Below are 25,696 nucleotides of genomic sequence, written 5' to 3' on the forward strand. Positions count from 1 at the left end.
GAGAAGCAGGCTCCATGCAGGGAGCTCGACGTGGGACTCGATCCCACGATTCCAGGATCACGCCCTAGGCCAAAGGCAGCCGCTCAACCACTGAACCACCCAGGCGTCCCAGAAGGGCTTAATTAAAAAAAAAAAAAAGAAAAAAAAAAGTTTTTTTAATTGGAGAACACAAGCAGGGAGAGAGGCAGTGAAAGTGAAAAACAGACTTCCTGCTGAGCTGGAAGCCTAGACCCTGGGATTATGACCTGAGCCAAAGGCAGATGCTTAACCAACTGAGCCATCCAGGCAGCCCAGGAAGGCTTACTAATAAAATGAGCCACTTACCACCTAATTTAAGAATCAGAAAGTTGGGCAGCCCAGGTGGCTCAGCGGTTTAGTGCCATCTTCAGCCCAGGACTTGATCCTGGAGACCCAGGATCAAGTCCCACATCAGGCTCCCCTGAATGGAGCCTGCTTCTCCCTCTGCCTGTGTCTCTGCCTCTCTCTCTCTCTCTCTCTCATGAATAATTAAAATCTTAAAAAAAAAGAAATCAGAAAGTTGCTAGAAACCATTCTGGATCCTTCTCCGTAGAGATAACTCCACCCCAAGGGAACTAATCTCTTGATTATTGTAATGATCATTCATTCCTTTTTTTTTTTTTTTTTTAAGATTTTATTTATTCATGAGACACACACACAGGCAGAGACACAGGCAGAGAGAGAAGCAGGCTGCATGCAGGAGCCCAGTGTGGGACTCTATCCAATGTGGGACTCATCCAGGACAACAGGGTCACGCCCTGGGCCAGAGGGAGGCGCTCAACTGCTGAGCCACCCAGGTGTCCCCATTCCTTTCTTTTTTTTTGCCACAACCACCTATATACATTGGCCTAAACAATATAGTGTTTATATCCCCTTATTTTTGAGCTTTATACAATAGTGTGCTATTGCATATAGTCCTCTGCAACTTAATGCTTTTCTCTCAGTATTGTTTCTAAGAACCATGCTTGTTACATGTTTGTTCTGTTATTTTCACTGTTTGGAGTTACTGTAATATATCCATTTCCTGTTGTGCATATTTGCACTGTTCCCTGGTTTTATTTTTGTGATTATAAACAATATTACGTGTAATTTTTTTAGATTATTTATTATTTATTTATTTATTTATTTATTTATTTATTTATTTATTTGAGAGTGAGAGCGAGAGCAGGAGCGGGATGAGAGGTAGAGGTAAAAGCAGACTTCCCACCCAGCAGGGAGCCTGATGCAGGGCTCAATCCCGGGACTTTGGGATCCTGACCTGAGCCACCCAGGTGCCTGTGCCTTGAATATTCTTGCTAAGTATGTCCCATCCTGTTTGAGAAGTCTCTAGGGTCTTTTTTTTTTTTTTTTAAGATTTTATTTATTTATTTTGAGAGAGAGAGTGTGTGTGTGTGTGTGTACATTCAGGCACCCATGTGAATGGGGAGAGCAGAGGGAGAGAGAGAGAATCCCAAGCACACTCCTTGCTGAGCAGAGAGCTGATGCAGGGCTTGATTCTGTGACCTTGAGATCATAATCTGAGCCAAAATCAGGAGTCCCTGGAGCACAGGAGGTGTGTAAATTCAAATTAGTTTCCCAGGTGGTCGTATCCATCTTCACTCCCCACAGTGATGTATCAGAACTCCTATTGTCCTACATGTCCAAGGCTTCTTAACTTATGACATTGTAGTGGTTTTATTTTTATTTTTTAAAATTTTTATTTATTTATGATAGTCACACAGAGAGAGAGAGGCAGAGACACAGGCAGAGGGAGAAGCAGGCTCCATGCACCGGGAGCCTGACGTGAGACTCGATCCCGGGTCTCCAGGATCGCGCCCTGGGCCAAAGGCAGGCGCAAACCGCTGCACCACCCAGGGATCCCTGTAGTGGTTTTAAATGGTTTCTCATTGTGATCCTAGTTTTTATTTCCAGACCACCATGAAATTGAGCATCTTTCATGTGTTTATTGGCCATTTGAGTTTTCTTTTCTGCAGAATCCTTGTTTTGCCTCAATTTCTATTGGATTATCTTTCTCTTGAGTTGTAGGGATTCTTTATATCCTAGATGTTGTTAATATATGTGGCTAACATCTTCACCCTGTTGTGTCTTGGCTTTTCTCTTTATGGTGTGTTTTGTTGAACAAACTTAATTTTAAGGAAGTCACATTTGGGACACCTGGGTGGCTCAGTGGTTGAGTGTCCGCCTTCGGCTCAGGGCATGATCCCAAGATACCGGCTCGAGTCCCACATCAAGTCCCGCATTGGGCTCCTTGCGGGAAGCCTGCTTCTCCCTCTGCCTGTGTCTCTCATGAATAAATAAATAAAATCTGCCTCTCTCTCTCTTAATGTGTCTCTCACTAATAAATAAATAAAATCATTTAAAAAAGGAAGTCACATTTATCTTTCCTTTTATGAAAGTTTCGCCTTTCACATTTATTTCTTTAATCAACATTCTGTTGGATACTTCAGGGGAACCCTCTGAGTTTTCTCTCTGTGTAGCTCACTCACTCCTGTCCAATAGTCTGTCCTGCAAACTCTAGCCACTTTGGTCTCTCCAAACTCAGCTTAGCTTAGAGTACTCTGGGCTCCAAATGGTTCTCTTCACTGTCATCTGGAAACTCTCAAGGCAATAAGCTGGGATAATTGTAAGACTCACCTCATTTGTTTCCCATTTTCAGAGATTCCTCCTTTGTTGCTTCATATCCAACGTCTTGAAAACTATTGTTTCATATATTCTCTGCAGTTTTTTGGGTCTTTTTTTCATTGCTTCAGCTGAGAGGCTAGGTCTGGTCTCTACTATTCCATCATGGCCAAAAGCAAAAGTCCTTCCACATCCTGTTTATTTGCTTCTAGGTATTTTATATTTTTTTGTTGCTACTGTTTAAAAATTAGGCTTTATAATTGTTGCTGGCATATATAAATGTAACGTGTTAGTTTTATGTCCGCCTATCTGGCTATACTCCTTTATTCTAATACTTTATCCGTAGATTCCTTTGGGTTTTCTGTGTAATCATATCATTTACAAATAATGACAATTTTGTTTCATCCTTTCTAATTCATCTGCTACAAAGTGTTGAGTAGAAGCAGTGATAGTGGGTATTCTTATTCCTGATTTTAAAGGGATTATTTCACCATTAAGAATGATGTTTACTGGGGATCCCTGGGTGGCTCAGCGGTTTGGCGCCTGCCTTTGGCCCAGGGCGCGATCCTGGAGTCCCGGGAACGAGTCCCGTATCGGGCTCCTGGGCTCCTGGCATGGAGCCTGCTTCTCCCTCCTCCTGTGTCTCTGCCTCTCTCCCTCTCTCTATGTCTATTGTAAGTAAATAAATAAATATATTAAAAAAAAAAAGAATGATGTTTACTATAGGTTTTGGTAGATATCGTTTTCCAGGTTTAAAAATTTTTTTTTAAGATTTTATTTATTTATTCATAGAGACAGAGAGAGAGAGGCAGAGACACAGGCAGAGGGAGAAGCAGACATCATACAGAGAGCCTGATATGGGACTTGATCCAGGGTCTCCAGGATCACCACCCCCGGGCTGCAGGCGGTGCTAAACCCCTGCGCCACTGGGGCTGCCCTGAGGTTTAAAATTTTCTTTTCCTCGTGGTTTACTTAGTACTTTTATCATGAATGGGTATTACCTTTTTATCAAATGATTCTATCTATTGAGAACACAATTTTTTTGTCCTTTAATCTGTTAATGTGGTGTCACTTGACAGATTTTTCTAACGTGAAACAAATTTTGCATTCTTAGAATAAACCCGGTGCATTCATGTGTTTATTTTTTAGACATTGCCAGACTCGATTTACTAATATTTTTTTTGATTTACTAATATTTTGTCTCAGATTCTTGCTTCCATATTCTGTGTTCAAGATTAGTCTATAAATTTCCTTTCTTTTTCACTTTCCTTGTCTAGTTTTGGTATCAAACTTATTCTAGCCTGATATAATAAGTTGCAGGGATTGCCCTTTTTCTATTCCCTAGAAAAGTTTTCATAAGCTATGAAATGATCCTTGATGAAAGTTTGATGGCACTCGGTAATATCATTTGGAAAACACCTTGTGTTTTCTTTGAGGGCATACTTTAAAATATTTATTGCATTCCTTGAACACTTAGATCATTTAGCATTTCTGTTGTTTACACTCACACACACATACACTCAGTTCTATTAGAATGCTTGCTTTGAAAACACAAATGTGCTCCAACACAGTTACTATATTAAGGAGCAAATAGAGCACAACATGAGTTTCCTTGTTTATTGCACCAATGTTGTCCTTAAGAAACACTTGGTGAACACAGAAAACTGAACCCAGCTGAGCGGAGTCCCTTAGGAGACAGAAATGGACACACCTTCATGTGAGACACCTTGCAGGCAGCTGTCAGTTCTCCATGTGTGTTAGGAGCCACAGCCAGCTGTATCTGGAGCTACAATTTTCTGATTCTAAATAACTTCTAGCATGTGATAATAACCTACAAGCTGTAACGCTTTCCTCCCGTTGTTTGGTCCACACTTGATGTGCACGAGAACAGAGCGGTACAGTGAGTTGGGAAGAGAAAAGTAAGAAGACACCAAGTGTTTGGGTATGGTGACCCAATAGGTGCTGACATCATTGACCAGAACTGCAGGAGACGGAACAAGTGTGGGGAGGCGGTAAGTTCCACTTTAGACAGAGGCTATTTTAAAAACATTCAGAGGCATTCCAGAGGCTACTGGAAAAACATTCAGATGGGCTTCTGAAGTTCAGCAGAGCTCAGGGTTAGAAATAGGTATGGGGGTGCCTGGCCGGCTCAGTCTGTTGAGCATCCAACTCTCGATTTCAGCTCAGGTTATGATCTCATGGTCGTGGGATTGAGCCCCACATCCAGCTCCGCACTTGGCGGGGGGAGTCTAAGCCGCCTGCAGCCTGAGGTGTGATCCTGGAGACCCGGGATCGAGTCCCACATCGGGCTCCCTGCATAGAGCCTGCTTCTCCCTCTGTCGGTGTCTCTGCCTCTCTCTCTCTGTGTCTATGAATAAATAAATAAAATCTTAAAAAAAATAAAAAAACAAAAAGAAAAAAGAAAAAAATAGGTGTAAAGGTGATCATGAGATGAGATCACATGGCCCCAAGAAGCCTGAGATGACTACAGAGCATCAAAGGAAGAAGCAATGTAAAAGTTTTACAGAAAATGAATGGCCAGAGATGGTGGAGAATGGGACAGGTGCATCACATAAGCCAAGGGAGGATAGAGTTCAGAAAATGTGTGTTCAGCATTTAAATGGCTACTAGTCATTTCCAGTTTCCTTGGTCAGATATTACCCCCACACACACTCATGCTCTGTCCCTGGGTGGTGGGGTCAGGAGAGCTGACCCCATGGTGGGGACAGAGCAGGGGGCTGAAAAGAAATGCAGGGGCAAGTCTCTACCTCCTGGTCACCTCTTTGGGCATCTGGGCTTCTCTAGGAGATCCTGGGGATCAGAACTCCCATGGGTCCCCCAACCCCTCTGCAGGCCCTAATCCACACAAGCCTCTGTGGCCTGCTGCCCTGGGCTACTCTAAAGTCTCAGCTTATTGCTTCCAAAGGAAAGAAGGATCCCACCTCCCACGTGGCCATCTCTGGTCTGAAGAAATGCAGAGTCAGGGATGTATGGCTGAGGGGACATAGCCAGGTATAGTGACATCAGGCACCCTGCCCCGTCACTCCTCAGGTGGTTGTTTCCCAGGAGGTAGGATTAGAGCGCTGGCTAGTCATATTTTACAGACTCAATAGAAGATAAACCCTTTAATATTTTTTTGAAAAAATAAACTTCAATGGGTCTTTCTTCCCCAAAGATACAGCCTTTAGAAAACGGTGGTCCTTGTGCTTTTATAAGATACAATTTCAGAAAAATATTTCCACAAAGATAACTTTTGTTCATAAAAATAATTGATCTTAAAAAAAATAATAACTGATCTTTGGTGGCTTGGTATCAGTCTGTGTCTGATTCCAGAAACAGTGTTGCCAGCTTATATGAACAAACGTTTAGACTGAGAAACCCTTCTCGTTTCTTGGCTCCTCACCCTCTGCTGTCCCCATTTGCTCCCTCTGGGGTCTCTTGGTCTCTGTCCCTATCTGTGTCTCTCTTAATGTCATCCCCAGCATGTCCATTTGTCCTCTGTCCATTCATGTGGTGTCCATCGGCCTCTCTCTCAGATGTCCGCTGGAGTGTCTGTCAGGAGGAACGAAAGGTCTCTCTGTCAGGTGAGCAGACTGTCGGGGCTTCCTTTTCCCAGGAATGGTTGCTGTTGGGATGCTTTCCCCGTCAGGGTTACCTGGAGGTGGGTGGTCCAGGGCACAGGCCTATCTGACAGGGTCTGTGGTCAATAAGCAAGAAATGGCAGGTGAGGATCCTGGAGCCCAGGCCAGTCCCTTTCAGGGGATGTCACTGAAGACTCCATATCCCAGGGGAAATGACAGGTCACATGTATCCTTCCAAGTAGGTGGGCTAAGGGACTGAGAAGAAGAGGGACTTCAAGGCCAGAAGATGCTGGCTTCTGCTGTTCCAGCGCACACAAGGTCAGACCTCAAGCGAGGCTGTAGCTGGTCCTCCTGTCAAAGGGAAAGAAACCAGACAGATGAGGGTGGAGGGGGGACGCTGTCCAGCCACAGACCCTTATGGAAGTGGCAGTGGCAGCTCCCTGCCTCCCTAGCAACTCCTCCCCTTCCCAGCCCCCTGAATAAAGCTACAGCCCTTATCTTTCTCCAAGTCCATCAAGCAGTTCCCCATCTGCACATCATTCTGAGTTATGCTGTGTGATCTCAGAGTCTCAGCCATCTACACTGAGAGTGAGGGACCCATGACAATGTTACTTCCTGCTGATCCCATGTCGTCCTCTGTATATACATGTGCTTGTATTTGTGAATCTCAAAAAACGTGGCCACATGTTGTGAAAGCTGCGGGGCCAGACGTGGTAACGCAAGTGGCACCAGCTTGGCCTTGGCCTCTGTGCTGGGCTTGGCACACAGGAATGAATAAAAGACAGCCGCAGCCTTCAAGATCCCACAGTCCCCTTAAGAAAAGAAGAAATCCAGGAACATATGGCATCACTGAAGCTGCAGGAAGAGTCTGAAAGGCGGGAGTGTTGGACTGTGCGAATGCTCAGAGAGAACTGCTGACCCATTAGTCTCACACCGCTGCATGTCTGTGCTTCCCTGGGTGTGGGTACCCTGTGTGTGCCCACGTGCACGAGGTGCCCACCTTTGAAGGCTCAGCCGACGCGAGGGGTCCTGGCTGGGCACCTTTGGGGCCGGGCCAGCCATGAGGATGCACAGACCAGTGAGGATCATGCAGGTGGGTACGGCACCGATGAGGACCTTGAGGGTCACCACCACCTGTTCCGCCTGCTTGCAGGCTCCTGCCTCGTACCCTGCAAACCTGGAGAAACAGCATCCCGGGCATGCAGCTCAGAGGCCAGTGAGCCTGGCAGGGAGGGTCCCAAACACCCAACCCCCACACTACCCTGAAACTTGGATTCATTCCCGGGCAGATCGGCTTAACTGAGGGAGAGTTGAGGGAATGGGCTGGCCAGAGAGCTCAGGCAGGACAAAGAACATGGGGAGCTGGGGTTTCAGAAGGGACACAGTCCCCAAGAAAGGCCACGTCTCAGTCATGTGCACGGAGAAACCTGGGGCAGATGTTGCCCTATAGTCTCTAAAAGAGCACAGCTGGGTCCTTGAGCCACACGGGGCCCCTGGCCCACCAGGGTGGAGAACTCTGCCCTCTTCTTCCCACCCTGTTAGTCTTTTGTGCCTCGGGAGCGGCCTGACCCTGGGACTCACTCCAGGCTCAGCGTGGAGATACCCAGGGCACCTGCGCCGGAAAGCTTGGTGAAGAAGACATAGGAGGAGTAGAAGATGGTCTCCAGGCCTGGGCTGTGCTGGTGCTGCAGCTGGAAGTCATCCACCACATCTGGAAGCATGGACCTGGGGGAAAGGGCTGCAGAATTATCCCCTTTTCCCCCTTGACAGCTACCAGCCTCAGAGTTCTCTGGGGACAGACCGAGTCCGAGTCATCCTTGGGTTCCTGCCACCCAGGGCCAGGGCCGGCCCTCAGCCAGGCATTTCAGCGCCCCTCCCCCCCAACACAGCTGCTGGTGGTCTCCGTCCCCTGCAGCTGGGAGAGCCCCACCCCAGCACAGGCTGGGCACAGGGGCCTGGGCCAACATGAGGACGTGAAGCTCCCAGGCCCCCTTGCCCTCACCCAGCCTACCAGGGTAGCAGCAAGGACACAGCAATGCTCAGGCCAGATACAAAGGCCACCACATATGCCACTGGTGCTGTGGGTACAGCAGCCAACAGGATTGCAAAAGGCACCATCACCTGGGGAGACAGATACACTAGCTGATCCCTCCTCCTGCCTGATTTGCTCCTTCATTCCCACACTCACCGGTCTTTACTAATAACCCCCGAGCCTGGGCCTTTGCTGGGGACTGAAGACACAAGCAAATACATACCAGCCCTGCCGGCCCGCAGGGAGGGTCACCTCCCTGACCCTACCACCTTCCCTGCAGCCACCCCATGCCTTGCTTCCTGCCTCACTCACACAGATCCCGAAGGCCGACGTCTTTTTCCCAAATCGCTGTAGAACCCACTCCCACAGCGGGGTGCTCAGCACAGCCGAGACCTGTGAACGGACAGAGTGATCCCAGCCCAGGCCATGCTGCCAAGGCCTTTACCCACCCAGGTTCTAGAAGCCCTGGCTTATTTAGGCAAGATGCTCGACCTGGACTTTGCCCCCTGGTTGGAACCAGTGGCTGTAAACTTTATGACTCTGGCCTCAATCCCACCTTCTGCTGGAGTGCAGGTGACTACAATCACAGAAGAGTCTAGAATGTTGACTGGAATTCTGGCTACACGTCTTGTCAAGAACCACACAGGTCTTGGGGACGCCTGGGTGGCTCAGTGGTTGGGCACCTGCCTTCAGCCCAGGGCGTGATCCTGGGGTCCCGGGATAGAGTCCCATGTCAGTCTCCCTGCGTGGAGCCTGCTTCTCCCTCTGCCTGTGTCTCTGCCTCTCTCTCTCTGTCTCTCGTGAATAAATAAATAAAATCTTAAAAAAAAAAAAGAACCACACAGGTCTCCAGCTCAGGTCCCTGAGTGACTTTGTCCCTGCCACCCCAGGACCACTCACCAGGATGGTTAGCACCACGCCCTGGACGTGATCATGCAGCCTAGAGGCATGTGTACAGAACAGGACCAGGTAGCTCTGCTCCACCTGAGGAGGCCAAGATGAGGTGGGTGTGGATAGGGGATGACAGGAACTCAGGAGTCAAGAGCAAGGCCTAGGTCTCAAGTCTGGCCTCTTTGGGACCTCAAACGCCAGTTGCTGCTATCATCAGGCCACGGCCCCCCAACAAAGGACACTTAGCCCAGAAACAGCTGTAAATACCACTCCCAGCCTGTCCTCCCCTTGCCTAGAAGTCGGCCCTACTACCCAGATTCTCTCAGCTTCCTAGGGTCTAGGCCCTGACCCTCCCCAGTCCCACAAGTTCGGTCTAGGCCTCACTCCTCCCTGCAATAGACTCTCTGGAACCCATGCCAGCCACCACTTCCCCCGAGGTAAGCCTAACTCTGCTTGGTGACAGGCTCGATCTGTATCTATACGGGGTCGAGGTGGCCAGAGGTACCTGAATGGCTGCTGAGATGAACAGGAAGGAGATCACCAGCTTCAGGTAGGGCGGGTGCCGGACAGTGAGGCCCAGACCAGCCAGGAAGCTCAGGCCTTGGCCCGAGGCTGGGGCAGAGGAGTCTGAGACATGGGAAGGTGACACTCCGGCTTGGCAGAGTTCAAAACCAAACCCAAGCCCAAGAGGAATCCTGTCCCAGCTCCTGCTTCCCATGCTCTGACTGCACCCCCTTACCTGGTCGCTCCTTCACCCCGAGGCAGAGCAAACCACTGCACACAGGGTACATCATAGCAACCACAGCGGCTGCAATGGAGTAGAGACGAGTCTGTGGGACAGGACAGATCTGGGCTAGATGTGATGTCTCCATCCATGGAAGTGGGGACACCCAGGGCAGGAGCACTTCCCAATGGGGCAGAGGAACCCCCAGCCCAAGCCCAAGGATGCTGGGTGCCTCTCCTCCCAATCCCCAGAGCAGGAGACAGAGATCTCAGAGCCCAGCATGGTCCATCTGCTGCCCTGTGCCTCCTGCATGAATAGGAGGGCATCCATGCCAACAGGGGTCTGAGCCCTTCCTCTCTCTCATTTTTTTTTTTTTAAGACTTTGTTTATTTATCCATGAGAGACACAGAGAGGCAGAGACACAGGCAGAGGCAGAAGCAAGCTCCATGCAGGAAGCCCGATGCGGGACTCAATCCTGGACCCTGGGATCATGTCCTGAGCCGTAGGCAGACGCTCAACCCCTGAGCCACCCAGGCGTCCCCTTCTCTCTCATTTATTTAGGCAAACTTTCATTGGCGGAATTCCACATGCTAGATCCTGAGGTTACAGTGATGAATAAGTGACTCCTGTCTCTCCCCAGTAAGGGGCTTGGAGTGTGGAAGACACACTCCTGAGCAGACAGTCACAGCACAGTGTGAGGCACGACGACCCAGAGAAATGGCAAAAACAGAAATGGTGCCACCTGTCATCCAGGGAAAGATATGTGAATAATAAAGTCCATGTAAAGACATGCATGGGAATGACAGTCACCTGCTCAGGCTGAGGTTGCCTCTGGGGAGGGGAAGAAAGGAGGTGCACAGGGCCTCACGTGGGTGGGCTCAGCGCACTTGCACAGGACCCCGCGTCCAGGAGGGAGCTGTGGTAGGCGCTAACACTCTGCTCTGTCTTGAAACGCTTGATCATTTTATCTATGAACCTGTGTTTTGTGAGTGAGGTCACGGGACCACACAGCCGGAGCTGCCTGGAGCTTTGTGCCTTGGCTCACAGGAGGCTCCACCTTCTGCAGGTTGAGTTCTCAGCCTCCTGCTTCCCATTCCTTTACACTCTAGGCCAGGTCACCCCAAAGCCACCATCACCCCCGACCCAGAGAGTGACCCAGTAGCCCTGGGAGGGGGGGGCTGTGGAGGCATGAGTGGAGGCCAAGGAGGACATGTGGGCAGAGGCCACAGCCTTTTGGCCTTAGGCAGGCAGCCCTGATGGGTCTGAGAGCAACTGGGCAGGGGCCCTCGTGCATCTCCCTTGGTTAGGGCAGTGGGCAGGACAGACTGACACCCCTGCTCTCTCTAGAGCCCTGTCTTTTCATTTTGCATTGTCCATAAGCAAGTTTTGGAGCTGGCCCTGCAGATGGGTCCGGGGATGGATACGCAGGACCTGATTGTACTGTTTTCTGAAGTGGGTGCTGGGCCAGAGGCGGTCTTATTCTCACGCCATTGATTCTCAAACACTGGTGGGAGTCAGAATCCCCTGGACGGCTTGTCCAGATACAGACTGCTGGCCCCCTCCTCAAATCTGTAAATCAGTAGTTCCGGGCGGAGCCCAAAAGTCTGCCTTTCTAACAAGTTGCCAGGTGATGCTGATGCTGGGGCCCAGGGACCACACCTTGACGCCCTGACAGCTGTGTAATTTTTCTGTAAATCTGAAATACTTATTAAATGAGCAAAGAAGAGCGATGCGGAGAACAGTGAGGAGGGGCCCCCGACCGAAGCTGAGGAGCAGCAGCCCCGGCGGTTGGGGCAGGTGAGGGCCACCGCGTTAGGACTCCCCCGCAGTGTCCCCCTGGGCGTGCGAGGGGCGGGGGTGGGGGGGTGGGGGCTGGAGTATGTGCGCGGGGCCGAGGCAGGGCTGGGGTGAGCAGGGAGGTGGTGGTGCCACGGGCCAGGGTGGGCCAGTGCGGATGCAAGGTCGGCCCAGGGGACCCGGGCGAACAGGTGGACAGGTGGCGGGGGCGGGGGTAATGGCCGGAGAGGGAGGGGTGAATGTTGGCTCCTGGGGTTCTGGGGAGTAATGATACCATTTGGTGACGGGAAAAACAGGGGAACTGGGGGGATAAAATAGAGGCGCGCCCCTTAGTTGCCTAAGAGAGATCCGGATGCGGGGAGAGGAGGGGCTGCTTCCAGGTTTCCCTTCTCCTGCGCCCGGGGTGAGGCTGGGGCGGGGCCGCGCATCCCGGGAGGGGCGCCGCGGGGAGGGGGGCGGGGGCGCCGCGGGGAGGGGGGCGGGGGAGGGGGATCCCGCTTCCCGGGGAGAGGGCGCGGGGCGGGGCTGGCGGGGACACTCACCGCGTCCGCGGAGTCTCGGACTCGGGTCTGCGGCCCGGGGGGCGCCGCGTCCTCGCACGGGTGCGGCCGGTGGGCGCCGGACACCAGCAGGCCGTGGACGGCCGCCCCCAGCAGCGTCCCCGCCATCTCCATGGTCATCCCTGGGACCGAGCGGCCGGGTGACGCGCGCCGGGTGGCCCGGGGGTGGGGGCCGCGGCCTCCCGCCCGCCCCCAGCCCGCTCTCGCACTCACGGTACGCGGTGGCCGAGTCCCGCTCCCTCGGGCAGGGGGTCAGCCGCATGGTGAGCGCCGCGTACGGCACCTGCAGGGACTGCGCGGGGCGGCTCAGCTGCGCCCGCCCGGGCCCCGCCCCCGCAGCCCCGCCCCCAGCCCCGCCCCCGCCCGGGCCCCGCCCCCCCCGCGCCCCCGCCCCCGCCCCGCAGCCCCGCCCCCCGCCCCCGCCCGGGCCCCGCCCCCCGCGCCCCCTCACCGTGGCCAGGGCCTGGAACACGCAGTAGAAGGCCGTGTACCAGAGGCCCCGCAGGCTGCTGAAGGGGGGCAGGAACCACAGGAGGAAGTAGGCCACGGCGATGAAGGGCGTGCAGCCCAGCACCCTGTGGAAGCACAGCTGAGGCCGAGCCGGAGGGCGGGGGCACCCGCAAGCCCCATCCCCTCCGCGGGCCGTCCAAGGCCTCCAGCCCATCCTGGATCGGGCCGGAGCCTTGGAGTCTTTTTCCAGCCCTGTGGCACCTGGTGACCTGGTGACGGATGGAGAGTCCCCAACGAGGTCTCTGAACTCCCGCAAGGCTCACCTGACCGAGTCCCTCTGCGTCGCCTAGTACCACCTTATCCTCTAACCATCCACGGGGCTTTTCGCTAAGAAGCAGGGCTGTGACAAACACGGGGTGGCCTCAGGCCAGGGCTGGAAGGCAGGACCCTAAGGACTACAGGGCTGCTCACCAGGGCATGAGTCGTCCAGACCCTGTCCTACTGCTTCGGTTGATGAAGAACCCAGCCACGGGGTCGGCGGCTGCCCCAGACACCTTCCCTCCAAACAGGACAAGTGACACCTGGGCAGCAGGGATCTGAAAGGCACAGGTGGGGGATAGCTGAGGCCGGGCAGAGGCAGAGAGGGTGTCTGGGCCTGCCCACCCACCAGGAGAAAGCACTGGGGACCCGGCAGGGGGAGAACCACAATGTAAAGGGTCTGTTGGGTCTTCTTCCCGGGAGGCAAATCCAGAAGGCTCTGAGGCAGGCCTGCGCTAGTGAGAGGGGCTGACGGCCACACTGGCACATTCCCATTACCCCTCATGCCCAGTCACTTTTGGAGAAGGTTTGGGGACCCTCATCTGTGTAAGAAGGGTGACAGAGGTAGATTTTTTGTTTCACAAGGACAATGTTTTATTAATTTTTCTGATTACATAAATGACACACCCATTATAAAAACATTCAAACAGTACAGAAAAATACTGAGCAAAGCTCACCTGAAATCCCCCCCGCCCCCATCCTGAGACAACTGCCAAAGCATTTTGGTGATCACCCTTTCAGGCATTTATTTATGTGCATTAGTAATTTATCATTCTACATAAAGGAGATCATATCAGTGTCATTCAAAAAAATCATGGGTACTGCATTAGCAATCTTTCTTCTGCTTACTCTCTGTCCTCCGCCGTTGCCTTCCATTGCCAACATCAACAGCCTGTGTTTATCCTTCTGTAACTTACTTTCTCCACGCTTGTTTTTTAATCATGTATAGTCGCATATTTACACATGCCCAAGTACCTGCATCTCTCGGGCATGTCTTTTGTTTCAGTAAATTGGGGTCAGTCTGTATACTCTTCTCTAAAAGCAACTTTTTTCACTTGACAACCCATCACAGAAATCCCTCCAAGTCAACTCATTCTTTTGAGTGACTATGTAATAAATAGTCCATTATGTGGATATTACACAACTTATTATCCAACTACTTTTCTATTGTTGGGCCTTCATATTGTTTTCCCATTTCCCACCACAAACAACCTGCAATAAACATCCTTAAGGAGTTTGACCTCAAAGGCTTTTGGCCTCTCGCCAGTTTTGGGACAGATGTGCCATCTACTGGGTGGAGTAAAGGAAGTTGCTGGAAGAACCAGGTACCAAGGAAGATGGGAGTAGGGGGTGCTGGGCTGCTTCCCACACTCACCTGTGCCACATCAAGCAGGAAGAGTTGAAGGTAAAAGGCCGTGGCGCTGGAGGCCACCTGGTTGGGCATCCCACCGATGCCATAGCACACCTTGGTACAGAATGAGAGCTGGCCAGCTCTGCTGTCCTGGGGGGAGACACAGGAGCTAAGCCCCCCACCTGCACAGACACACAACAGTTCCCTGCACCCTCCTGAGCCTCTACAAGCATCCTGAGGTCCCTACGTCTGGAGGGCCTTTCCAGCAACTTCTTGATCCTAATTTGCCATAAATCATCTTAAAAGGAAGTGAGACAAAGAGGAAGAAAAAAAAATCCTAAACCATGAACTCTCAAAGGTCCCACAGGGCCAGTTCTCCCTATTTTCCCTTGGTGCTTCCTCCTGCAGGCTATTTTATTTTCTAAGTCAGCAAGCCAGAGCTAACTGGGTGGTGGGGGGGTGCGGTCAGGAGGCTCCAACTTTGCCACCAATTCCCTCTGTGACCTCGAATAAATCACTGTGTCTCTCTAAGCCTCCCATGTCAAACGGAATGCTCCTGCCACCCTCAACAGTTGTTTGGATGAGCAAATGAAGCTAAGCGTTGTTTGCCCCAAGAGCTGATTGTTAAATGTTCAGGACTTCTGCCTGTCGTGCAACACCGGCAGCCCTGAAATCAGCTGTGGGGAATTTATACCACAGGAATCAGCAAACACTACAAACCAGTTGCTTTATTTTGCATGATCAAACTTATGTTTGCTCTTGGGGCAAACAACGCTCAGCCCACCACTGAAATAAAGTAATGCTTACAACTCCAAATGTGTGTGCGTGTGCGCGCGTGCACGCATGTGCGTGGAGATACACATAGATCTCCCAAGCCCTAAGCTAACCCGTGAACTCCAGACTGGAATATTCGACTGCCTACTCACAGACCCACATGGTTGCCTACCAGGCATTTCAGCTTAGCATGGTCAAAACACAGCTCCTGACTTCCATCCATTGTCTAAATCAGCTCCCTAACCCTATTGTCCCCATTGCATTAAACGGCCCCAAAGTCCAATGCCTGTCCACTCAGCTCAGGCCACAGACCTAGGTGTCCTTGGTTTCTCTTTCCCAATTGCCCCACCAAATCTATCAGTGGCCTCCTAAGTGGCTTCCCTGCTTCTGCTCTCTGTTCTCATCGGGGGCCAGAGCCCGGCCGGGCCGGCTGGGCTGTCCACTCTCTATCGAGCAGCCAAAGTGATCTTCTCATAACATAAGTTTGATCATGTCTTATCTCTGCTTAAAACTCTCCAACAAAAACAAAACAAAACAAAACAAAACAACAAAAAAAAACAACTCTCCAACAGCAAGATCCCTGGGTGGCTCAGCGGTTTAGCGCCGCCTTCACCCCAGGGCCTGATCCTGGAGACCTGGGATCGAGTCCCACGTCGGGCTCCCTGCATGGAGCCTCCTTCTCCCTCTGCCTGTGTCTCTCCTGAATAAATAAATAAAATCTAAAATAAAACCTAAAAACACTCCAACAGCTTGCCATTGCAGTTTTGAATAAATTCCAAGTCCAAGCCCCTCCCATATGGCCTACAGGAGCCCACCCAATCAGCCCCCACCCTGTTTCCCAGGGACAGAGTCAGATAGCTCTCTTCAATCTTGGTAAGCTTCCTTGCTATTATTCCTCAAAATGACCATGCCCCTTGCTGCCTGTTCCTCCAGTCTAGAAGGCTCTTTCTCTGAGTCTTTGCCGAGCTGACTCCTTGCCATTTTAGTCTACACCTGAATGTCATCTCACAGAGGCCTTCCCTGACTACCCAAGTGTCTCTCTCAAGTACAAGTACCTGATGTGTTCTCATTTATTTCTTGCCTCTTCCCACAAGAACATAAACTGAGAGTTTAATATGCATTATAACTTTTATTCACCACTATGTCCCCAGTACCTACAACCATGTCTGGCTGTCTGGCCTATAGTAGATGCTCAGTATATACTCGTTGAAGAAATAAATGCCATGAAGACACTGGGTAAAAGGCTATTCAAAAGATGCTGGGAACCTTTCCTTTTGATCCTTTGCTTGGGGATGGGCGGTGGGGGGGAGGGGATGTGAAGAGGACTAGGACTTCACTCATTTTAGTGTATCTTGCAGGACACCCCTTCTGAAGGGAAGTGCTTGCAAGATAAGGATTTATCACCTCCTCTGCACACTCTTCCTACCCGCAGAAGAAAACCACACACGAGGCAGGATGTCACCTCGTTTTCTGGCATTTGTGTGAACATTATTCTAATTTCCAGAAACTGTTATAAGGGGCAGAAGAGAACATGATAGCCCCACCCCCACCCGACGGGCCTCCTTTCCCCCTAACCGCTCCAGCAAGCTTCTGGCCCGCAGAAGTCACTTGAGGGCTGGAGAAATCCCAGCTGAAACTAATCTTGGAGCCTTGCGGGTGACAGTTTCACCTACTTAAGTCATAGCCTTTCAGTTAACAGAGCACAAGCGTTAGCGTTGGACCAACTTGGATTCAAATTCCGTCTGCCGCTTCTGGGCAGGTGACACAGGGCGGGCCCTTCAACGGCACTGAGCTGCATTTCCTCACGGAAAAGGGGGTAAAAACTACACGGCGGGGGTCGGTATGAGAATTAAGTGCTGCTACTTCTTTGGCAATGGCAGTTCCTCTCTTGCCGTCAACCCCCCCCCCACACACACACGCGCACCCCGAATTTCTAAATTTCCCTGGAAAAGGACAGTGTCCGGGAGCCACGACCCTTTGCTCTGAGGAGTGATGGGAAGCGCTGGGGTTGGCAGAGGGGCCCGGGGCGGCTCCGAGGGGCCGAGCCCCCGTGCGCCCCCCGCCCCCCGCAGGGGCCAGGGCCCGAGGGCAGCCCCGCTTCGCGCCCGCCCTCCCCTCCCCACGCAGGAAGGCGCGTCTGGGGCCGGCCTGAGCCTCCCCCGCGAGGCGGGGGCCTGGGAGGGGCGGCAGCTCCCCCTGCCCCCACGCCCCGGCGCAGGGAGCCCGGGGAGCCCGGGGTGGCATCGGGGGCCAGAGCCCGGCCCGGCCGGCTGGGCGGATCGACGCAGCCGGGTCTCCGCTGGTGCGGGCTCCGCTTCCTCCCCTCGCCACCACCGTCCGGCCCCGCCGCCCCCCGCGCCCCCCGCGCCCCGCCCGCGCTCACCGAGCTGCGCTCCGACGGGCGCGCCTCCTCGACGGCCGGGGCCCCGGGCGCCCCAGCGGACACGGCCATGGCGCACGGCAGCTCCGCCCGCCCCCGGCCCCGGCCCCGGCCCCGGCCCCGGCCCCGGCCCCGCGCGTTATCTCAGCCCGGCGGACGCCCGGCTCCGCGGGGAGGGCGGCCCCGGGCCGGGGCGGGGGGGGGGGGGGGGGGCGGGGGCCGAGGGGCGGGCCGCGGCCTCGCGGGGGCGGGAGGGGGCGCCCGCGGGGCAGGTGCCTGGGGCGAGCGCCGCACACCCTGCTGGGTTCCCGCGGGTGCGAGTCGCCAGATCCATTAATTGGAAAGACGAAGCAATAGACTTGGCTTTTTTAGACTAGGATTATGGCTCAATAGGTTTACAACCTAAATGTGATACAAGAAGCCTGAAACCGCCTCACGCAGACGAGACAGGTGTGGCCACGCACCCAGGTGGGGCGGCGAAGGGGGCGGGGCAGGGTTGATCCGCCTTCTCCGCTAAGTCCTCCAAAGCGAAGGGGTCACTTCGCACACAAAAAGCAACCGGAAAAAAAGAAAAAACAAAACAAAACAAAACAAAACAAAAAGCAACCGGAAATGCACCGCAGACCCAAGTGTGGATGCTAAAACTAACTAAATAAAACTATAAGACACCTCGAAGAAAACAGGAGCAAATCTTCATAACCTTGGGATAGACAACGCTTCTTGGGACACCCACAGGTTGGACTACCTAAATCAAAAGCTTTGTGCTGCAAACCATCCAAGTGAAAAGATAACCCACCGGATGGGAGAAATATCTGGGAATCATAAAGACTGATACTGGAATATATAAAGAACTCTTAGAACTCAACGATAAAAGGCAATCCAATCTGAAAATGGGCAAAGATTTCCAGGTATTTCTCCAAAGATAGACAAACAATAAGCACAAGAAAAGATGCTTATGCTGGGACGCCTGAGTGGCTCAGCGGTTGGGCGCCTGCCTTCAGCTCAGGTCATGATCCTGGGATCCAGGATCGACCCACATCGGGCTCCCTGTGAGGAGCCTGTTTATCCCTCTGCCTGTGTCTCTCATGAATAAATGAATAAATCTTAAAAAAAAAAGATGCTTATGTCACTAAGGAAATGCAAATTTACAAGACACTACGCCCCTGGACTGCTAGATTAAAAAGACAAACAGTAACAACCATTGGGGAGGGTGTGGAGAAATCACACATTGCCGGTGGGCATGTAAATGGCTGGAGGCGCTATGGAAAACTCTGGCACTTCAAAAAGTTAAACATGCAATTACTGTATGACCCAGCAATTCTTCCTAAGTATATACCCTAGAAAAAAACATGTTTACACAAACACTTGAACACAAATATTCATAGCAACATCACTTGCAACCCAAAGGGAAACCCCAATGTCCATCAACTGATAAATAAAATGTGGCAGGTATATCCATACAATGAAAAGGTGTAAATACCGTATATTATATGATTCCATCTATAGGCAACGTCCAGAATAGGTAAATCTGCAGACAAAAATGTAGGTTTGCAGTTACCTAGGAATTTGGGTAGAGAATGACTGAGTAGGGGATTTAAGACAGGATAAAAATATTCTAAAATTAGATTGTGGTTGCACAATCTTGTGCCTATACTAAAAGCCACTAAAGCCACCCACTTTAATTGGGTGAATTTTAAGATGTGTGAATTGCATTCCAATAAGGCCATTCGTTTGTTTTTAAAAGAAAGGTGCGTGCTTGTGTGTGCTTCTTCCCATTGGATGGAGTGTAGATGTGACTGGAGCTAGAGCAGCCCTCTTGAGCCTGGGGGTTAAGTTTTAGTGTTAGCTGATTAACACACAAGTCTGAGGTTTCCTGAAGTCAGTCTACCACTCCTGAATTGCTTCCCTCTGGACTTCTGCATGGAGATAAATAAAATTTTGTTTTGTAGGCCACTACTAGATTTTCTATCATAGCTAAATTTAATCCTAAAGTATATACTACCCAGTTTAAAGCAAATCATTCATTTTCTATGCCTCAATTCTTTTAAAAGAGGTATAATTGACATGTAACAGTATACTGGTTTCAAGGGTACAAAGTAATGATTCAATATTTGTATATACTACAAAACATGCCTCAATTCTTTAACCTACAAAATGAGGACCCTTTGTTTCCTTGATTGCAGCCTTATCAACAAAGGTTAATTAGATAATGCGTGTGCTGAACATTTAATTCCTTGGAAATTTAAATAAACTCAAGCAGGAGTTTCTTTGGATAATCTACTTTTACCTACTTCATTTAATATGCATTTTTTTAGGTCTGGAAGCACTTCCTTCCCATTATTTGTACTCGCTGCATGTACTACCACAATTTTAATTTTGAAAGAAAAGTAAAAAAAGAAACACTGTGGGCAGCCGGGCAGCTCAGCGGTTTAGCGCCACCTTCAGTCCAGGGCATGATCCTGGAGTCCCAGGATCGAGTCCCACGTGGGACTCCCTGCCTGGAGCTTGCTTCTTCCTCTGCCTGTGACTTTGCCTCTCTCTCTCTTTCTCATGAATAAATAAAATCTTAAAGAAAAAGAAAAGAAACCCTGCATCTTTTCTCCCCCCATAACAAAAATGTAATAAAAGGCATTTGTCCTATTATTCTGGTTAAAGTGATGACATGTTTCTAATGTAATTTTTAAAAATAAATGTTAGGCTTCAAGAGATAAAACAGGATTACAATAACAAAGAAGCCTGCCTTTTAATTAATATAAAACACTGATTCACTTAAAAATATCTGAAAGGATGCACACCAAAATGTTATGAGGTTATATTTGAAAGGTGAAATAGGTGGTTTAAAGATCATTTCAAAAAAATAAAGATCATTTCAGCATTTTACAATTTTCTACAATGATATGAATTATGTGAAAAAATATTTAAAATGACAAAGAGCCAAGTATTAGTCCACTGAATAAGCCACTTCTATTTGAAGATTTAGTGTGATGAGCAATTTAATTAAATGGTTTGTACTCAGAGAAAGAACACAGAAGTAAACCCTACAAGGACCCTTCATGTTAGTTCAACTTAGGACACATGTAGTTTTTAAAAACCCACCTCTGAGTATTAAAAATATCATTTTAACATTTCTGAGGATTAAAGTAACACTGATTAAAAGTACCTGGCAAACAGAAGGCACCTAATAAATGTTGATTTTCAAACTGCCAATGACAAATCAAAATAACAAATGCACCCAGATAGAACTATTATATAAGAAACAACTGTAGATTATTTCACAGTTCCTTTTAATGAAATATTTCATTCTTAAGACAACAGTTCTTCAACCATTAGCAAAAGATTGCTTTTAAAAATAAGGCACTGAAACAGATGCATGATGCTATATTTCCAACACAACGAAAAGTAATGAAAAGTATTCTGAATGAGAAAAGTATATAAAATAAATAAGAACAGTTTTATAACCTGCATAATGCATAGTAATTTAACCATTAAATTAGAATCTATAAAACTAGAAATGTACTTCTTGTATCAGCCTTAACAATGATTTTTAAGAAACTGGCGAGTTTTGGAACTATGTAGATCAAATTGTATTCAACACCTGTATTTTCAAGTTTGTCTTCCCTTGCCTTGCCAAATTCAATTTATATTTTAAGTATGTTTTGCATAATCTACACATTTATTTAACAACTTTACAATTTTGAACTTTAAGGTAGAAAGCTGTATCGGATGATTCCGATTTTAGAAAGCCTTTGAGAATATTATTCACATTAATGAAAGTGTTCACAGTTACAAAGATGAAGGTTATTGCTGATGATGAGTCTTTCTCCATAGGAATTTCTCACTGGGGTGTATTCCACATGTACACACAAGAAAATCTCCAATGTATCTTCGGGATAAGTAATTATAAACTGGAAAATCCACAAAGGAGGTTTTTTTATAGGTACAAGAAAAATATTTCCAATGAGAAGCCCCTTTATAGAAATATATGGAGAATTACATAGACTAAAAATTATGCAAATTAAGTTACACAATGCTTCATGATAGGCCTTTATGAAACATTTTCTTACAGACTCTTGGAAAATACATTAACAATTATCTTATTTTTATATCTGAGTTTGTGGATTTTTACTGTTCCTTCATTTTAAGAATGCCATTATGTTTCATTAGAGAAGGCTCTACTACAGCTGTAAACATACTCAGTATTTTCTATTATATATCTGTTCACTTACGAAAGTAAATGACAAAAAGGTTCCTTTGCCCTCCTCGTCTTCCTGATAAGCCTCTACCATATGGAAGGCTGAGAGCTAGATGAGAAGGCAGTCTTTATATGGACCTCAAACAGAAGATGTATTTATAAACCAGGTCATCTGTTACGTGTATTTTTCCCTTATTATTCCTGAGCTTCTAATGAAAACCTCATTTAAATGTTGTAGCCTCATCTCAGCTGTCCTTAGAGAAGAGGAGGGATAGGTTTGTATCATGATTAGTTAAGAGTTAAAGGGGAACAGTCTAAGAACAAACTGTGGGAGATAAAGGATAAAACTGAAAGGTCCAGAAGTCCATTTCAGTGGAGAGTCCTCCACTGTCCATGGTGAAGCACACAGGCTTACTTTTTTAGGGTGGAAGCATAGTGAACCCTGAACAGTGGTTCTTCTACTACATACCTAAAACTCACTTGAGATTACAAATGCAGAGATCTGGGATTTATCCCAGATACAATCAATCAGAATGTGTGTGGTAGATGCCTGAAATAGACATTCTGAAATGCTTTCCAAAGGATTCTTACACTAAGATTTGAGAATCATTGTAAACCACTGTTTTGTAAGAATGGTTCTTTCAAGTAAAACTATTTTCATAACCAAACTAAGACATTATTATTTCCCACACTCCCAATTTTTCATGAATATACAGTAGCATTTACTAGAGGTTACATGATGTGTAATATCACAACAGATTGAATGTGGAAGCAGATATGAGACTCCATCTGTCTTCGTTAAGTCAGACGGTAAAGATAGTTGCAAAAACTGGAATACAATTTCCACTTTTCTTAATAATTTTTTAAGGAAATGCATTTTCATTAAAATGTGGTTTGCATTAACATGTGCTTACTATTTTTAATGAATAAGTATTTTATAACTTTTTATTTTCAGTATCATATATATAACCCATATAAATAAAAGGTCTTGAGACCAAGAAGTTGGAAAACTACTCTTTCCAGCAGATACCCACTGCCCTGTGAACATTACTGCTGATAGATATGGCTATTTAGTTCCTTATTTTGCTTTACATAAGATTCAATAGATAATTTGCAGGGAAAAGAAAAAACTTCTTAAACTTATTTCAGGCAAGGGAATTCAATCTGACAGTGAAATATTGAAGTTTAACCAGTTTGGGTTAAAAAACTAAAATGCAGAACATGTTTTCCTTGGTGGCATCAGGATGTAATAAATAATCCTTTAATGTATATCCAGGTTGACTCTGGTATTTGGAATAGAAAACCATACTTTATGTGATGCATTTAAAAAATATTAATTAGCAATGTGCCAACACAAGCATTAGATTCTAAGCAAGTGGTAGCAAATGAAAGGTTTACTTAAAATGTTAGCTAAAAACAAATACCTAATTTTCAAAATAAAATAAAATAAGGGATGAACTAGGGTTCCTGGATAAAAAAAAAATTGTTTAAATTACACTTCTTGAAAATGTAGAAATGGGAGGAGATTAATATTGACATTATACTAAGCTGCACAATTTTATTCTTAAAATACATTTTAGGTATTATGCCAAATTAATATGAGTAAATCCTGCCATAAGTGAATAATAGAGAACACTGATATTCAGGCATAGCTGTGGTGAAAGCAGTTCCTTCTAGCCTTCTGACTGTATCTCAGATATAAAATAATTACATTGATGTTTTTAACCTGCCATGTATAATTTTCTTAATATATTGCTTTTAAAAAATCTGAGACAGCTAACATCTAAATAAATCACTGCTGGTTGGGAATATTTGAATGAATGATGCTGTGAATACACTGGCTAATTTATACCATGTTAAGATTCTATACAATACAGCAATTTAATATATCTTATTGTTGAATTAACTGGTATTTGAAATAAGTGTAGCTTTCTTTCTGAGTAGCCTTTTGGAAAAAGTGCATTGAATAGAGTTTCCAGTGATAGTTCACTTTCCTAACTTGTACTGATTTAAAAATCTCATCAGGAGGGAGTTAAACAGTGCTCGAACCCAAAGTCCAGCAAATCTGACATCCTTTCCCTCATTTTGGTTTGCATGTTCATTAACAACCATCATTCTCTGCAAACTTTCCACTTAGTGTATCAAAAATCAATGTTATGAAAGTTCTCTAAAAGGTTCAGCAGTTTTTTGGAGTCTCTGAATGATTACAGCATTCTGTAAATCTGCTTCTTCCAATGTGAGTGTTTCATCTAGCAATTTGAGGAAAGGAAGAGCTGTGGCCAGGGAAAAGGGAGGGCTTCTTTGAGATCCTTGGTATTTTTCGATGAAGTCTTTGATGTGGCTTATCCTGTAAAATAGCACAAACTATTATAATTTTTTGAAAACTTGAGTTAATATGACGGTAATAACTGGTTACATTTTTGTTTTTTAAAATTTAAATTTAATTAATTAACATATATTAGACTCAGTTCAGTGATTCATCAGTCTTATATAATGTTATGGTTACATTTTATTATTCTTTAAAGGATTTTTTTTTAAGATTTTATTTATTCATTTGACAGAGAGCAAGCACAAGCAGTGGGCGGGGCAGAGGAAGAGGGAGAAGCAGGCTCCCCACTGAACAGGGAGCCCAATGTGGGGACTAATCCCAGGATCCTGGGATCATGACCTCAGCTGAAGGCAGATGCTTAACTGACTGAGCCACCCAGGCACCCCCATGGTTACATTTTTTTTTTTAAGATTTTATTTATTTATTCATGAGAGACACACAGAGAGAGACAGAGACACAGGCAGAGGAAGAAGCAGGCTCCATGCAGGGAGCCCGATGTGGGACTCGATCCTGGGTCTCCAGGACCACGCCCTGGACCAAAGGCAGGCACGAAACCACTGAGCCATCCAGGGATCCCCCATGGTTACATTTTTAAAGAGTACTTATCTTTTAGAGATATATATTGAAATATTTACATAAGAAACTATACAAAGTCTAGATTTGCCTGAAAATAGTTCAGTGGAACTCAGTGAAGGATCACTATAACTTCTCTTTTTGTGTGTATATATCTGAAAGTTCCTGTAACAGGAAGTTTATATGCCTATATCTGGCTCTGAATGGATCAGAAATGGTCACACTAGTAACCTATGTAGACCTGGCTCTATCTCTTAAGTATCAGGTCATGCTGTGTTTCAAAAACAATTAGGAAAATTCTTAACTTAGTGTGGGTAAAATTTCAGTTAGTATAATCAACACTATCATACAATAATTGAAATTTTGGAGGTAGCTCAGTTATGTTCACTTGAGTATATGTGTATGTATTTAGAGAATGCATACAGAGTTCATTACAACTAAGATGCTACTGATTTTTTTTTGATGCTACTGATTTTAAGACATTTTATATATTGCTAAAAAAATCTAGATTATGACAAATATGTTAACACTCAGAATTTTTATTTCATATTTATTGAAAGCAGAATTAATCTCATGTAAACATTTCTCAAATCAAGCATATACTTCTATTAGAATAAAATGGTTAAGCCATTCCTAATAGTTGAACACTGTTTAGACTCAAGTCCTTCGAATCACTTTTGATTCGGTCAATACGCGGTACATGTTTTTGCATATAATACCAGCCCTCTGTATTAATAGGTGTGTTGGTGATAAAGAATTTCTTTAAAAAAAGACTACTGTCTCTGAGATGTTTTATGTTCAGCTGACACTTGTTCTGCATGCTTTGAGGCAGATGCTAAGTCAAAAACAATTGTGTGGGGATCCCTGGGTGTTCAGTGGTTTGGCACCTACCTTCAGCCCAGAGTGTGATCCTGGAGTCCCAGGATTGAGTCCTGCATCGGGCTCCCTGCATGGAGCCTGCTTCTCCCTCTGCCTGTGTCTCTGCCTCTCTCTGTGTCTCTCTCATGAATAAACAAATAAAATCTTAAAAAAAATAAACAATTGTGTAAAGAATGCCATGCAGCCAACCATGGATTTTAGGAGAAACCTCCATTTCAGAAATGCTAA

General features: G+C 47.4%; 2 protein-coding genes across 8 annotated transcripts in view; both read right to left on the bottom strand.

Moving 5' to 3' along the window:
• Nucleotides 1–5,747: 5,747 nt before the first annotated feature.
• MFSD2B (MFSD2 lysolipid transporter B, sphingolipid) lies at nt 5,748–17,597 on the bottom strand. Of its 4 annotated transcripts, XR_013349584.1 has the most exons (15): nt 17,499–17,597; nt 14,366–14,491; nt 13,144–13,268; nt 12,674–12,797; nt 12,436–12,514; nt 12,205–12,344; nt 9,881–9,971; nt 9,647–9,768; nt 9,151–9,234; nt 8,563–8,643; nt 8,230–8,339; nt 7,800–7,943; nt 7,219–7,395; nt 6,293–6,569; nt 5,748–6,189 (listed from the first exon to the last, which is right to left on the bottom strand). XR_013349584.1 is itself a non-coding variant. In XM_077843967.1 (14 exons), the coding sequence occupies exons 1-14, from the start codon at nt 17,565–17,567 to the stop codon at nt 6,545–6,547; spliced, it is 1,497 nt and encodes a 498-aa protein (XP_077700093.1). In that variant the 5' UTR covers nt 17,568–17,597; the 3' UTR covers nt 5,748–6,544. The 4 variants fall into 4 exon arrangements, 3 of the variants coding, with proteins under 3 accessions (XP_077700093.1, XP_077700094.1, XP_077700095.1); XM_077843967.1 differs by having other exon boundaries at nt 5,748–6,569; XM_077843968.1 differs by lacking the exon at nt 9,151–9,234 and having other exon boundaries at nt 5,748–6,569.
• Nucleotides 17,598–20,762: 3,165 nt separating this feature from the next.
• UBXN2A (UBX domain protein 2A) overlaps nt 20,763–25,696 on the bottom strand; it is a 44,305-nt gene continuing 39,371 nt past the window's right edge. For all 4 annotated transcript variants that reach the window (XM_077843973.1, XM_077843975.1, XM_077843972.1 and 1 more), the window contains one exon: nt 20,763–24,034. In XM_077843973.1, coding sequence (XP_077700099.1) covers nt 23,842–24,034 — 193 coding nt within the window. In that variant the 3' untranslated portion in view covers nt 20,763–23,841. The remainder of the gene's footprint in view (nt 24,035–25,696) is intronic.

Source organism: Canis aureus, chromosome 12, assembly GCF_053574225.1.
Source record: "Canis aureus isolate CA01 chromosome 12, VMU_Caureus_v.1.0, whole genome shotgun sequence".
NCBI classification, from domain to species: domain Eukaryota; kingdom Metazoa; phylum Chordata; class Mammalia; order Carnivora; family Canidae; genus Canis; species Canis aureus.